At 37.5% G+C, this 12,530-nt stretch overlaps 1 protein-coding gene across 2 annotated transcripts; it reads right to left on the bottom strand.

Moving 5' to 3' along the window:
* Window positions 1-2,195: 2,195 nt before the first annotated feature.
* Window positions 2,196-12,314, bottom strand: armc1 (armadillo repeat containing 1). 2 transcript variants are annotated; one of them, XM_043226873.1, is made up of 7 exons: window positions 12,084-12,314; window positions 11,080-11,288; window positions 9,381-9,472; window positions 6,194-6,383; window positions 5,971-6,087; window positions 5,196-5,270; window positions 2,196-4,275 (listed from the first exon to the last, which is right to left on the bottom strand). In XM_043226873.1, the coding sequence occupies exons 2-7, from the start codon at window positions 11,239-11,241 to the stop codon at window positions 4,084-4,086; spliced, it is 828 nt and encodes a 275-aa protein (XP_043082808.1). In that variant the 5' UTR covers window positions 11,242-11,288; window positions 12,084-12,314; the 3' UTR covers window positions 2,196-4,083. The 2 variants fall into 2 exon arrangements, with proteins under 2 accessions (XP_043082808.1, XP_043082809.1); XM_043226874.1 differs by having other exon boundaries at window positions 12,043-12,314.
* Between the last annotated feature and the right edge of the window lie 216 nt (window positions 12,315-12,530).

Here is a 12,530-nt window from a genome sequence, read left to right on the forward strand (position 1 = left end):
TTTGAATCCTCGGTTCCAAAGTGTGACAAAATATCTATCGCAAAACCTGCACGTTCCCTGGGGTTTTTCTCACTGCTGTTCATAAAGGTTATACGCGAAGACGGCGACATGTAAAGCGGTTGGCAGAATGGTACTTAAATCAGTCTTAGTCTCATTGAGTCTCAATAAACACTTGCGCACGGCCCTCACAAAGCTGTCATCAAACGCTTAAGCACATGACAAGGCAAAACATGCACTTTGTCCTTAAATGTGTTCATTTAGTTAGGCGGGAGTACTTCGTTGCGTTGAAAATGCATGTGAAGCACAGCCAACCAGCGCCCCCTAGTGTCAGGACTGACAAACTTACTATAATAAACGTGTCAGACGATTCACCAGAGGCTTGCAGAGGTCTCCCTAGGCAGTCCTGGCTTTTGAAAGCCAAAACCTATAGAGTCACATAATACTAACACAATTACCCCCAGCTAAACCTGCCATATGATCACAGTACGGTCACCATATGCGGGTCTTCCAGGCCTGTGGCCCAGTTGAAGTATCTGACCCACTTCACACCGGAATAGTGGCATTAAGGTCTTTCAGACAGAAAGATGAAGGTGTGTTGATGATTGATGAGGTTTCCTGCGGCTTTCTCTCTGCACAGCCTTCTCAAGAGAAGCAAAGCAGAATGACTTTGTCCTGATATCTCAGGGAGCATGGACTATCCTACTAATGCTGCTACACTAATATTAAGCAATCTAATAACGTGTTGATTTACCAATTGGTTATATAAAGCTATCGCCGCTATAGATCATAGTTGGCCATGCACATCTCTGCTGTCTAAGCAGGGCTGGAGGAAGGGGGTGTCCCTTACGGCTGTTTACACCCATTATCCAACATAACAGACTCTTTTTCTTCTTCTACTGCTGCAGGTCTCAGCAATTTAGCTGCCACGTGACGCTGGTAGTGCCCCCCTGGATTGGAGGTTGGACCCTGCTTTTAAATAAGCAAAAGCTGCATTTACAGCAATGCAATTACAATGGATGTCTATGGGGCATTATGTAATGTGTAATGTTGCATTGATAAAGCATAATTAATGCAGCCAAACTGCTATGAGAGAGTATTTAAACAGCTTCAAAGGTCAAATAATACATTATGACAATATGGTTTTTAAAGTGCCATAACAATTAAATATAACACATAGACTATCGTTCAAAAGTTTGGAGTAAGATATTTGGGATTTTTTTATAATAATAATGACATTATCAAGGATAGCTAACTTTTTTTTTACACCGTTACAAAACAATTCTATTTCGAATTAATTCTGTTATAAAATGAACCTTTTGTTGTTATTCAAAGACTCACAGAATCACAGTTACTGCAGAAATATGATGCAGCATAACCATTTCAACACTGATAATAATAATAATAATAATAAATATTTCTTGAGAAGCAAATCAGAGTTTTTTTTCTGAAGGATTATGTAACACTGAAGCCTGGACTAATGATGCTAAAACTTCAGCTTCAGCATCTTAGGAATAAAAATATATTCAAATATAAGTGTATTTATTTAACTTACATTTTAATAATATTTAAAATTGTTACTGCATCAAATAAATGCAGCCTTGGTGTCCTTAAAAGGCAATAAAACTTAAATATCCAAAAATTTTTACGTAATGTAACTGACATTAGCAGTTAACTATGTATTATTAATAGAACTAAGTAGACAGTAAATGAGATATCATGCATAAAAGTGACAAAATTAAATCTTATTGTACACCACCTTAAATCAAAATTCATAAAGCTCAGTACGATGTATGATGAGAAACACCACCTTTTCTCGTCCAAATGGACATAGTACAATCTTGAAATGGCTAAATTGCAGCCTATTAACAAGCCTGGTCAACATATACAAGTCTGTATTTTTAAACTGAGGTTTGAGGCAGAAGTAGTTTCAGTGATAATCAACAACAGGCGGTGTTGTGTTTGCATGTTTTAAACCTTAAAACCTACAGTAAAACCTATTTATTTCATAGCAAGAAGCTTTCACGTTAACTGACGTAATCATCGGATTTGTGGGCAACCTTAAGCATTCAGCTCAATTCATAATATATATATAAAAAATAAGAAACAAAAAAATAAGAAAAATGTTACAGCAGCAAATTGGTGCCATCAAGGCTAATAAAACAATTTCCAGTGAAAACAAAACACAAGCAGCCAACTTTATTTTATCTATTTAATAATCCTTGTCATTACTGTGAACAGCCAAGAATCGTGTGTCCTAAAACTCTTTGTATATAACAGCGAATATGCACTGTACATGAGAAGCTACTAAAATCTACCATCTGCCATGGGCTCTGGTTCTGCGTTCTTGGAATAACAGTGAACAGCAGCTTAAAACGCTTCAAGGAAAGATGGTATACAGTACAAGTTGAGGGAAACAAACATACAGAAAATGCAAAACTTGATTCGAATTTGGATTTTGTTCATAAATATAACACTGATGGCCTCGATCTCATCTTAAACCCACCTAAAAGCACGCCACTGAGTGATTCCATTCTGTACACTAATGCTGTAACAAATTCTCATTGTGAACCGACATTATGCAATGTAAAAAAAAAAACAGTCTTAAAGCATTGCTGAGGAAAAATACAAAAGGGTGCAAACACTGATTTAACGACAACCCGACTTTTCCAGCATAACGAGGTGAAAATAAAACGACAGGGACATATACTGGTTGGACTCACTTTGATATCGATGTGTGCAGGTCTCCGTTTGGGAACGCATGTACATGAGACCATCGGTTTGCGGGAGAACGTACACACATCCCTGAGCGGACTGAACGTCCTGAATGCGATATGTGAGGTCAGTCGATTATCTAAACTGTTAAAAGACACCGTCGGTCAGGGAAAACTCAAGGGGTGATGGTCATGCAGAGGTGACGGGCACGTAAGTGGTCAGAAGTGACCGGATCATGCTTTTGGCTAGCACATTAAAAATGACCATGTTTATGAAAGGCCCTGAACAAAACATTCAGATTTATGTTTTTTAGGAACACACACACACTCACACACAAATCATTTTATAAATAGACAGCATGGCATAAAAGAAAACAGCATTGATGTTTAAGAAATGTACAAAAAGAAAAGTTTATAATATCAATTTCTAAAGGGTCAGAGCTATTTTACTTTTTTTTTTTTTTTTTTTTAGTGTAAAGAAGGTTATCTGGTGTTTGGCACATGCTGTAACATAAAAGGTTAGCATTACACACACAATAACAGCTATTTCCTCGTGGCTTCCCTTTATTGGATGCGTTAACCGTTAATTATTATTACCGCACACCAACCAGTGCTGGTGTTTTAACTGTGTTTTATGTGAAATCAGCTCTGTGAGGAAGAGCGAACCATCGCTACACATTTCAAACCTAAAAATCACGTCTTCAGAAGGCTTTAGAAGTTCAGACGAAGCAAACAGAGAGGACTTAAAACCGAGAAAATGAATCAATAAGCTACATAGCAAAAGGCACACACAGAAGGAACGGGGGTTCAAAATAAAGGCATTAAAAATACGGCATGCTTTGAAAAGTGCTGATGAATAAAGTGGTATTAGGATTATCAAATAATTGAAAAACAAAATAAGTTGTTTAAAAATGTACAAGAAAGCTGAGATGAAGGGTTAGAACACATCTGAAAGCACCCAAATTGGTAGAAATTTAGAAAACCTCAATGTACGACCCGCCTGGCGAAACCCCCCCCAAAGTGACGTTTAGTCTCAGAAACAAACCCGCGAGGAGAACCGCTTGAAAACCTTCCCCAGACCCAACGAAAAAAAAAAAAAGAAAAAAAAAAAAGGTGAATAAGAGAGAGCAGATACACACAAAATGCTTTCTGTGAACTTCTCCCGGTTGCTTCTCTCAGGTTTTAGTGTCTCGTGTGGTGCGTACGCAGCGCTAACGTGAGTTTCAGGAGCAGGTTGGATCGCGTACCATTTACAGCCGCAGGATGTGGCCTTTTTTTAAAGTTGGAACAAGGTTATAAGTTTATTGCGGATGCACTCAGCAGTCTGGCACGTAGAGCTGTAAAGGTGCGGGGCATGCGGGGAGTCGTGGGGTCACCAGTAAAATGAGCGGGACAGGAAGTTGGCGGCCGTGCTCAGCCAGCTCACGCCATCCTGCATGGAGCCCAGTCGTGTGACGGCCTTGTGCTGCTCCTGAGACGGACTCTCGTCCTCAGGCAGATAATCCGGCAAATTTATGTTCTGCTCGACCACCACATCTGAGTCCTCTTGGAATGGGATTACAATCTGGATGGGAGGGAAAGAGAGCAATGGGAATAACCCATTTTGTTATCGTTTTTAAGCTTGCAAACAGAATTTAGTTATTTACAGGTTATATACGCATATTTTTTTTATTATTTAAACGAAAAAAAAAAACATTTGCTGCCAAAACAACAACCTAAGCATCTTTATGATACAGTAAAAAGGAACTATTAGGGCAAAGCAACATATCGGAGACATAAATTACTTACTTTTACTATTAGTCTAGCCCTACTAACTCTTTTGCTGTTTTTCTTAATACAGAGAATACAGTAATACAGTTTTCTTTATTTGTGTCTGTTCAATGCAAAACAGTGGTATCATTAAGACCATTAATCAATTGTGCCACCTGCTGGTTAAAGAAGAGAAGTGCACAGTAAAGACCTTCCGGCATGACCGCCACCGGAGGTCATGACTGTGCTGCTGCAAGTAGACATTGCCCTTCCAGAGAGGACTTGTCTTTCTTTAATTACCACATAGCGCCTATTTGCACTGCATGCAAAAGTGTGTGTGTGTGTGTGTGTGTGTGTGTGTGTGTGTGTGTCGGTCTCCAGGGTCCTCTGACACAAGGTTTCAGGGCAGAGGGACATCCTGAGTGATCATGTGATGAGAGAACATGAGTAAGTCTCTTGATGGGGCGGGTGTAGGAGGGTTCAGCCTCAAAATGCAGAACTGCATTTCTCTCTGCTTTGAGGACAGATGCAAATATCACACCACTGGAAACAAAATTAAACAGCACCTGATTTGAAATAATAGCTCACCTGGCCAGTTTGACAAGATTGAAATTCATAAGATTTTGCATGGAAAAAATAAAAAAATAAAAAAAATGACACGGAGTAGAAGACCATTTTCATGCTTGGTTCAACGGTCCGTTTATTGTGTGCATTCTGCTGATTTGATTTACTCACCTCACCTCCATCTTCCCCCTTCACTACTTGCTGTGCCTTCATGACTTTGGTTGAAGCTATAGCAGTCCCCAAGGCCTGAAGAAAAAGAATGAAGAAACGGTATCAAACCCCTGAAACAGATTCTTATCTCATATCTCTGATCTGTGTGATCGGCGTGATTCATTTCTTACGAATTTTTTAAATCTTTAAAAATCGTTTGTTTGGTGTTTTTTTTCTTCTTTTCACATCACTCAAAGATATTCAGGTGTCAAAACCTCACATTTTACATGTATTAATATTTTTCTTTTTGTACTACTCTTCAAAGGTTTGTGGTTAATATGATTTTTTTATGTTTTGGAGATAAGTCTATTATGCTCACCAAAGCTGTCTTTTTGCATGCACAGCTTAATTTTCTACAGCCATTACTATATACATTACTACTATATAGTCCTCAGTCTCACATGACCCCTACAGAAATAATTTTCACATGTAGATTTGGTGCTCATGAATGATTTTTTTTTATTATTATCAATGTTGAAAGCAGTTGTGTTGCTAACATTTTCGTGAAAACAGTGATACTTTTTTTTCCAGGATTCCATGACAAATAGAAAGTTAAAAATAACTGCATTTAATGAAAAAATATATATATTTTATAGGAACATAAATGCTGTTAGTGTCCCTTTTGAATGCATCCATCATAAAAATAACTACATACACACACTAACATACTAATCAGTGCACCATTAGCTAATGTTAACTCTATGGTCATATGGATTGTATTAAAATGTAAACTCACCTCAGCCTTCAAGTCTGAACGGATCCTCACCACACATCTCTTCACAGCCATCTGGAAGGTAAAGCTGATGACACCTTTGATCTTTAGCAGGGCTTCTTCACAAAGACTCCTCCGAGCCTGACATACACGGAGACAGAGTGTCAAATCGAGCAGAACCAAACATCTGAATCTCCATACGCTCCCATTAAACAGGTTCCATTACAAGCTGTTTGACTGCAGTTACCGAATCATCAAGCCCGTCGATCTGAAGCACCACTGTTTTGGCCCGTTTGTTCGTTGCGCCCAGGAAAAACTGGGCTTTTCTTCTGCAAGAGGCGGCTGCTTCCGCCTGTTCGGCCTCCGCGCTGCTGGAGTTCTGTAGGATCTCGTAGATCTCAGATGCTAACAGCTTGGTCTCGCCTGGCGACGTGCCCCTAGTGAAACACATCACAGATCACTGTACGATTCACAACAGATGACAAAACAAAAAAAAAAAAAAAAAAAAAAAAGGGACAATAACAGCCACTGTTGATGAACAAAGAAATAATTGAGCAAATATGCTCATCTAGTCTGATTAAAAGATTGTGTACTGTAAATTTCAGCACTGATATTTGAAAAGGTCATCTCTCCAGCAGACAACGGGAGACAACAAAGATCTGACAAGAGAGCTGGAGAAAAGTCAGCCTGATGGAGCTTGAACCAACTAACCTTTAGCACATACAATATTGTGATTCATCTAGTGTCGTATGCATATGCATATAAATGTGAATTAAAAAAAATGAAGAGTTTGTTGCATCATAGTACAAAAAAAAAAAAAAAAAAAAAAAAAGCACACACACATATACATAGATATGGGGAATAAAAACACACACATACACATACGATACGTATACGTGTGTGTGTGTGTGTGTGTATATATATATATATATATATATATATATATATATATATATATATATATATATATATATATATATATATATATATATATATATATATATATATATATATATATATACACACACACACGTGTATGTTTTTATTCCCCATACCTGTGCGTGTGTATGTGTGCATGTTTATATCACATACATACGTTTTTCTTCTAGCTTTATTGTGCAGCACATTTTCTAAAAGACATCCACGAACGCACTAGTAAACTGTCTTACTTATAAAATATTTAGTTTTTCTGTTTTTTTTTTTATACTCTAAATAAAATATACCAGGATATTGTCTTTAAAAAAGGCAAGTTTACTTGTGCATTTTACAATAACAGACAGGTGTAGATGACTGGCTCTTGCTAAATGCGATCACAAAACAAAAATTATGCACACAGGTTACCCACCAGCACATATAAAACCACTCTCCCATTCTGAAGGGGAAAAAAAGTCTGTAATCAGCTAATCAAAAGTTTGATTTAGCCAATAAGTGACCTGTTCATTTAATAGGGTTAAAAAAAGACAGCAGTTCATTGACATCAGCATTTGAGGTCAGGCGTGACATCAGGATCTTGATATGCCCTACAGGCGCTAATGGGGGAGATGCAACGCTGCCATCACTCATGCAGAGTTACAGGAACGGACATCTGCTCGCTGGCATATCTGAGCTGCCAGACCTCCGAGCTTCCCATGAACACCTGAGGGAATGCTGATGGCATCTATATCCTCCATTAACACAACAAAAAAATTATATAACAACCTAAGAAATTATATTAAAAATGCAATCTGAGAAAACACTGAACATTCATTTAAAAAAAATAAATAAAAAAAATTCCTAATTCGAGCCTTAGCACAGCTTATTTCCGAGCTCTACGGTGTCATAAGAGGTGATGAAGGATTCCTTCACTTCCTCTAGCCATATAATTTCACAGACTGGGGCAACACACGACCTCTACCCAAAGTCGTCGTGCCGGAAATAGTGACGGGCAGCTTGTGGAACTGCAGGGCACTCCTTGATGGCGTCTGTGCTAACTGAAGTGACTGGTGATTCGAAGGGGGCGGGCAGGGAGTCGCCCTGAGAGAAGGATACGCAGCTCTCTGCCAACCATTGGCACTTCTGTCTGTGAGGCTCCATGTAAACAGAAGGCACTCGCTGTCTAAAAGCCTGCAGACTTTCGCACTCAAAATAAGCTTCAACTGCAGCGAATACACACACATACGTGGATCCTTGATTCCTGCGCCTCTATACTTAGCCAAAGGGGTGTCAAAAACAAGCAGTTGTATGAATATTTAAAGAATCAGTTGGCATCTACAGTGCTGTCTGACATATGAGGTAAAAGAAACACGGTTCTATGTTTACTGAAGCACAAACAGGAGGCTCATCAATAAGTTTTTTTCCCCCCTGCAGTAAATCAGATTTGCGTTGAAACTATTTGCTCCACACAAAAAACGCCCCCAAAAATATATATTATTGTTAACGTATTATGTTATGTCAAACTGCTGTTAAAATTATTATTATTATTACTACTACATTTATTTAAATTGATGTTAGCGTTAATTTTGTTAGGTGGCTTATGCTAAGCTTCTACAAAATCTTCATTACCCGACTAAACATCATAATTTGTAATTTTTTTAAATAAGTTATTTTATCTCAAAAAAGAAATTTATACATGTACATATAAACAATTGTAAATCTTAATTTTTTTATTAATAATTATTTTTTCTTTTATTTATGAATTGTAATATTGTCACTCCAATATATTGATTTGGTTATTAATGTTGTTTAAAACAGTTAATGATTTAGAGCTTAATCATTTTGTGATTCATCAATCTTTGATGAACAAAAGAGCAAACAAATCTTTTTAACACAATGTAACATTATAAATGTCTTTACTGTCACTTTTAAATAATTGTATGTATCTTTGTATTTTCTTTACACACAAAAAATAAATAAAAATTAAATTTAAAAAAATTGAATTAAAATAAATTTCTTCCTTGTCATTGTATATGCATACAACCTTCACTGTACAAGCAAACAAAATTTCACATGCAACTTCCCTACTAGACGCAATTTATAAAAAAAACAAAAAAACAAAAACATTACTTTGGCTTGGCTTGGAATTAAATTAATTTTGAATACAAATTGTGAATATGAACTCTTCCATAGCTATACTGGTATGATATCCTCTCTGGCATCTTAGACTGACCTCTGCTGGACATTAACCCATGGCGAGCAAACAAACGCAATCGTGCACCACATCAGGTTGCTTGACAGTTCACATTATGCTTCAACAGCAAGCCTGCATCATCACTCCCATTTAGCTTCAAAACAGACAAATCTGCTTATGACAGGACGACCTTTGTCGTGCGCTTAAAATCTGCCCACCACACACATTCACTTCAACTAAAGCAGCAGGACGAGGTTTTCTGCAGGAAAGTGCAAAGCGAGCTCGTGCTGCCTTCATGTTTTGTGGCAGCGTGACGAGAACAACTTACTTCTGCATGACGTTCTGCAGGCTCAGCATCATTCCCAGCTCGTCCTTCATCTTCTCCCTGTTGGCGCGGCATTCTGCCAGGTAGCGCACCGCCTGGAAGGACACAATGCCATTAAGGGTCACGCAGGGCCATTACAGAGGCAAACCGCCAGGCACCGCTGTGATAACAAATCCACCAAGAACTACTCTGTGTGTGTGTGTGTGTGTGTGTGTGTGTGTGTGTGTGTGTGTGTGTGTGTGTGTGTGTGTGTGTGTGTGTGTGTGTGTGTGTGTGTGTGTGTGTGTGTGTGTGTGTGAGAGAAAGTGAGTTATTCCAGCATTGTCCAAATGTCTCCACAGGTGTGCTGTCCTTCTAAAGGAGATAAAAAATAAGGTTGGGACCTCTCTGAAGCAACATTCAAAATTTGGGGCTCAAAGTCTAATTTTAAAGTGGGATTATAGATTTAGGATTTAAAAACATTGACATTATAAAAAGTCACTATTTCTCATCAATCAAATAAGGACATTTGTGACATGACCATATCACAGGATGCCAGTTCTTGCTTCCACATTCTCAAAACATACTGGGGAACATAGATATCTGTGTCCAACTTACAGAAGAAGAGGAAAGACATCGGTCTGGACAGAAAAGGTTAGGATAAGCGTTGTTAAGATACTAGACAGCAGGTGGCAGTCATGTAATGTGTCTAAGGACAGCTGGGTAGGCAAAGAATGACCTGATTGGTTGAAACAAATGCCTCAATATCTAACAAATAATATCAAACAATTTAATAACAAAAACAAAGTAACAATAATTAAATATCAATAATAAGAAGAATGAGTTACAAATTACTATTAATAATAATAACAATAGCATTAAATATTTTTGCTATTATCATTTATCCGTATTATCACTATTATTTTATTATCTTTGTTATTATTTTTATATATTACCATTGAAACCTAATCAATAGTAATTAATAAAGAGGATTTATTACAAATGCAGTGGCTGGGTAGGCTTTGAGTGATATGGTTGGTTTATACGTTCGATATAAAACAACTTAGAAATGTAAAAATTTGACAGGCTGATGGCATAGCTTTTGAATCTCTTCTTGCTACAAGCACCTCCCCTCAACCCCCAGCTATACTAGTTTGGTTCAAAGATTTTTTTTTTTTTTTTTTATTAAGTACAAGAACAGAGTTTACAAGTCTTAGGAGTGGAGAGATATGTATACCTCTTCTTTTATTATTATTATTATTATTATTATATTTTTCTTAATTATTATATGTATGTACTTATGCATGTTCTAATTGGGGATTGCTTTGTTGGAGCTGGGTAGAATTGTATATGGTGGACGGGGTGGTAAAAAGTAAAAATGCAAATTGCAACAATAAAAATTCCATAACAGGAAATTTTTTAAATGTCTAAAAGGTATAACTTCAATTCAGAGTTTGTTAAAAAGAAAAATTGCTTACAGTAAACTGTAGACAAAAACCAAATAATCATGTTTGAGAAAATCAACATACACCACTGAATATTACAGCATAAATGTTCTTACTGGAACCCTAACATCATCTTCTATTTCTGAGTTAATAAAGGTTCCTAATTTGAATCCTTAACCAACACTATGCTAATATGCTAGTAAACAAATTTATAGGTCACTACAGAAAAACACGTCTGCACAAGTCTGACTGCAGATGTCTCACAAACAAAATCTTACCAATAGAGCAGAGTAAACGACTTGTGGGTTGGGATGGTCGAAAAAGAGAATGAGGCCTGACAAACAGCCTTGATCTTCAACAATAGCTCGCCTGTTGAGGGGGTCAGCAGCTAAGTCCCTCAGCTGATTCACCACAGCCAAGGCATCAGGCTCCCCGCTCATGGTGCTCCCACACCAAGGGCCATGCACATGAAATACACAGGTCTTAGCTGAGGGAAAATAAAAATAAGAACCAGATTACTTCTGATATCACAGAACGGGTTGTCAATAAAAGGAAACACTTTAAGGCTTATAATAAAAACAACATAAAAGTCGGTTTAAGCTTGATAATATTAAGCTGATTTAAAAAAATACCTCTGATATTAGTTGATATTTGTGTGTGTGTGTGTGTATATATATATATATATATATATATATATATATATATATATATATATATATATATATATATATAAACACGAACTTGAGGTTTATTGACTGACGTCACTCAGTCAATAGACATTGCCGTCGCGCGTGCGTCATTTTGCGTTGATTTATAGAAAATCTCTATACACGTGGCTTATTATTGGCTTTCATAGTGAACTGAATGACCCGTGATGGTCATGTCTGATTCACATAGCACAACATAGCATTGCGAGGCCTTTAAATGGGGCCTGTGCTAACCGGCTAGCACTAACACGGCATCACAAGGCAATGACAATCTGAATTCTCAAGCGAATCATAAAACTGCACGTAGAAGCAAACGTTTGGAGCTTATTTCTCATTCGTATTCAGCCTACATCAATACGTGCGAATCTTATTGCCTTTTGTGAACAAAACAATGCCAGCACGCAAAAAAGAGGAAGGCAGAATCTATTTCTATCAGGACGCGTAGAAACTGACGCCCGTATGAAGCCAAACAACAGTAATAAATGTGTAATCAGAGTTTTTGATTGTTATCCGTGTTGTATCTGTCTTGTTAACCTTGTGTGTGTTGTGGCACTGTTGTCCACGCATAACCTTACAGCAAACACGCCCAGGACGACTCCTCGCTTCTGATGATCCTGTCCAGTCAAAGAATCAAACCCGCCGACAAATGAACTGCTGATGGATACGCAACTGGATGTAGCTCGTGTAATAACGGCGACAGTAAATATGCTTAAAAGTCTCTATGACAGCTGTTCTGGTCAGGTATATTTGGCCATTATCTGCGGAGCTTTTAGCACCCTTTACAACACCTCCTGGATTTAGACCGACTGATTGGAAGATGTGGGTTATGACGCAATGCGTTCTTGGCCAATTAGAAAGGGTTTTACTAAGATACAGCGCGATACATACAAAATAAATGAGTATTAAAGCAAATGATAGAATTATTATTATAGAATAAATCAAGCACGAACCAAAACCCACTAAAATATTTTATTATTTTTTGCTATTGTTATTGTTTTGATTGTAACTCATACCAAAGGAAG

The sequence above is a fragment of the Puntigrus tetrazona genome, chromosome 24, assembly GCF_018831695.1.
Source record: "Puntigrus tetrazona isolate hp1 chromosome 24, ASM1883169v1, whole genome shotgun sequence".
NCBI lineage: Eukaryota > Metazoa > Chordata > Actinopteri > Cypriniformes > Cyprinidae > Puntigrus > Puntigrus tetrazona.

Excerpts from the sequence above, each read along its gene's own strand:
- armc1 (XM_043226873.1), bottom strand. The coding sequence starts at position 11,241 with ATGAGCGGGGAGCCTGATGCCTTGGCTGTGGTGAATCAGCTGAGGGAC. Across the intron at positions 6,088-6,193 it reads TCGACGGGCTTGATGATTCG|GCTCGGAGGAGTCTTTGTGA; the intron begins GTAACTGCAGTC and ends CGTGTATGTCAG. Across the intron at positions 4,276-5,195 it reads AGGGGGAAGATGGAGGTGAG|ATTGTAATCCCATTCCAAGA; the intron begins GTGAGTAAATCA and ends CCTCCCATCCAG.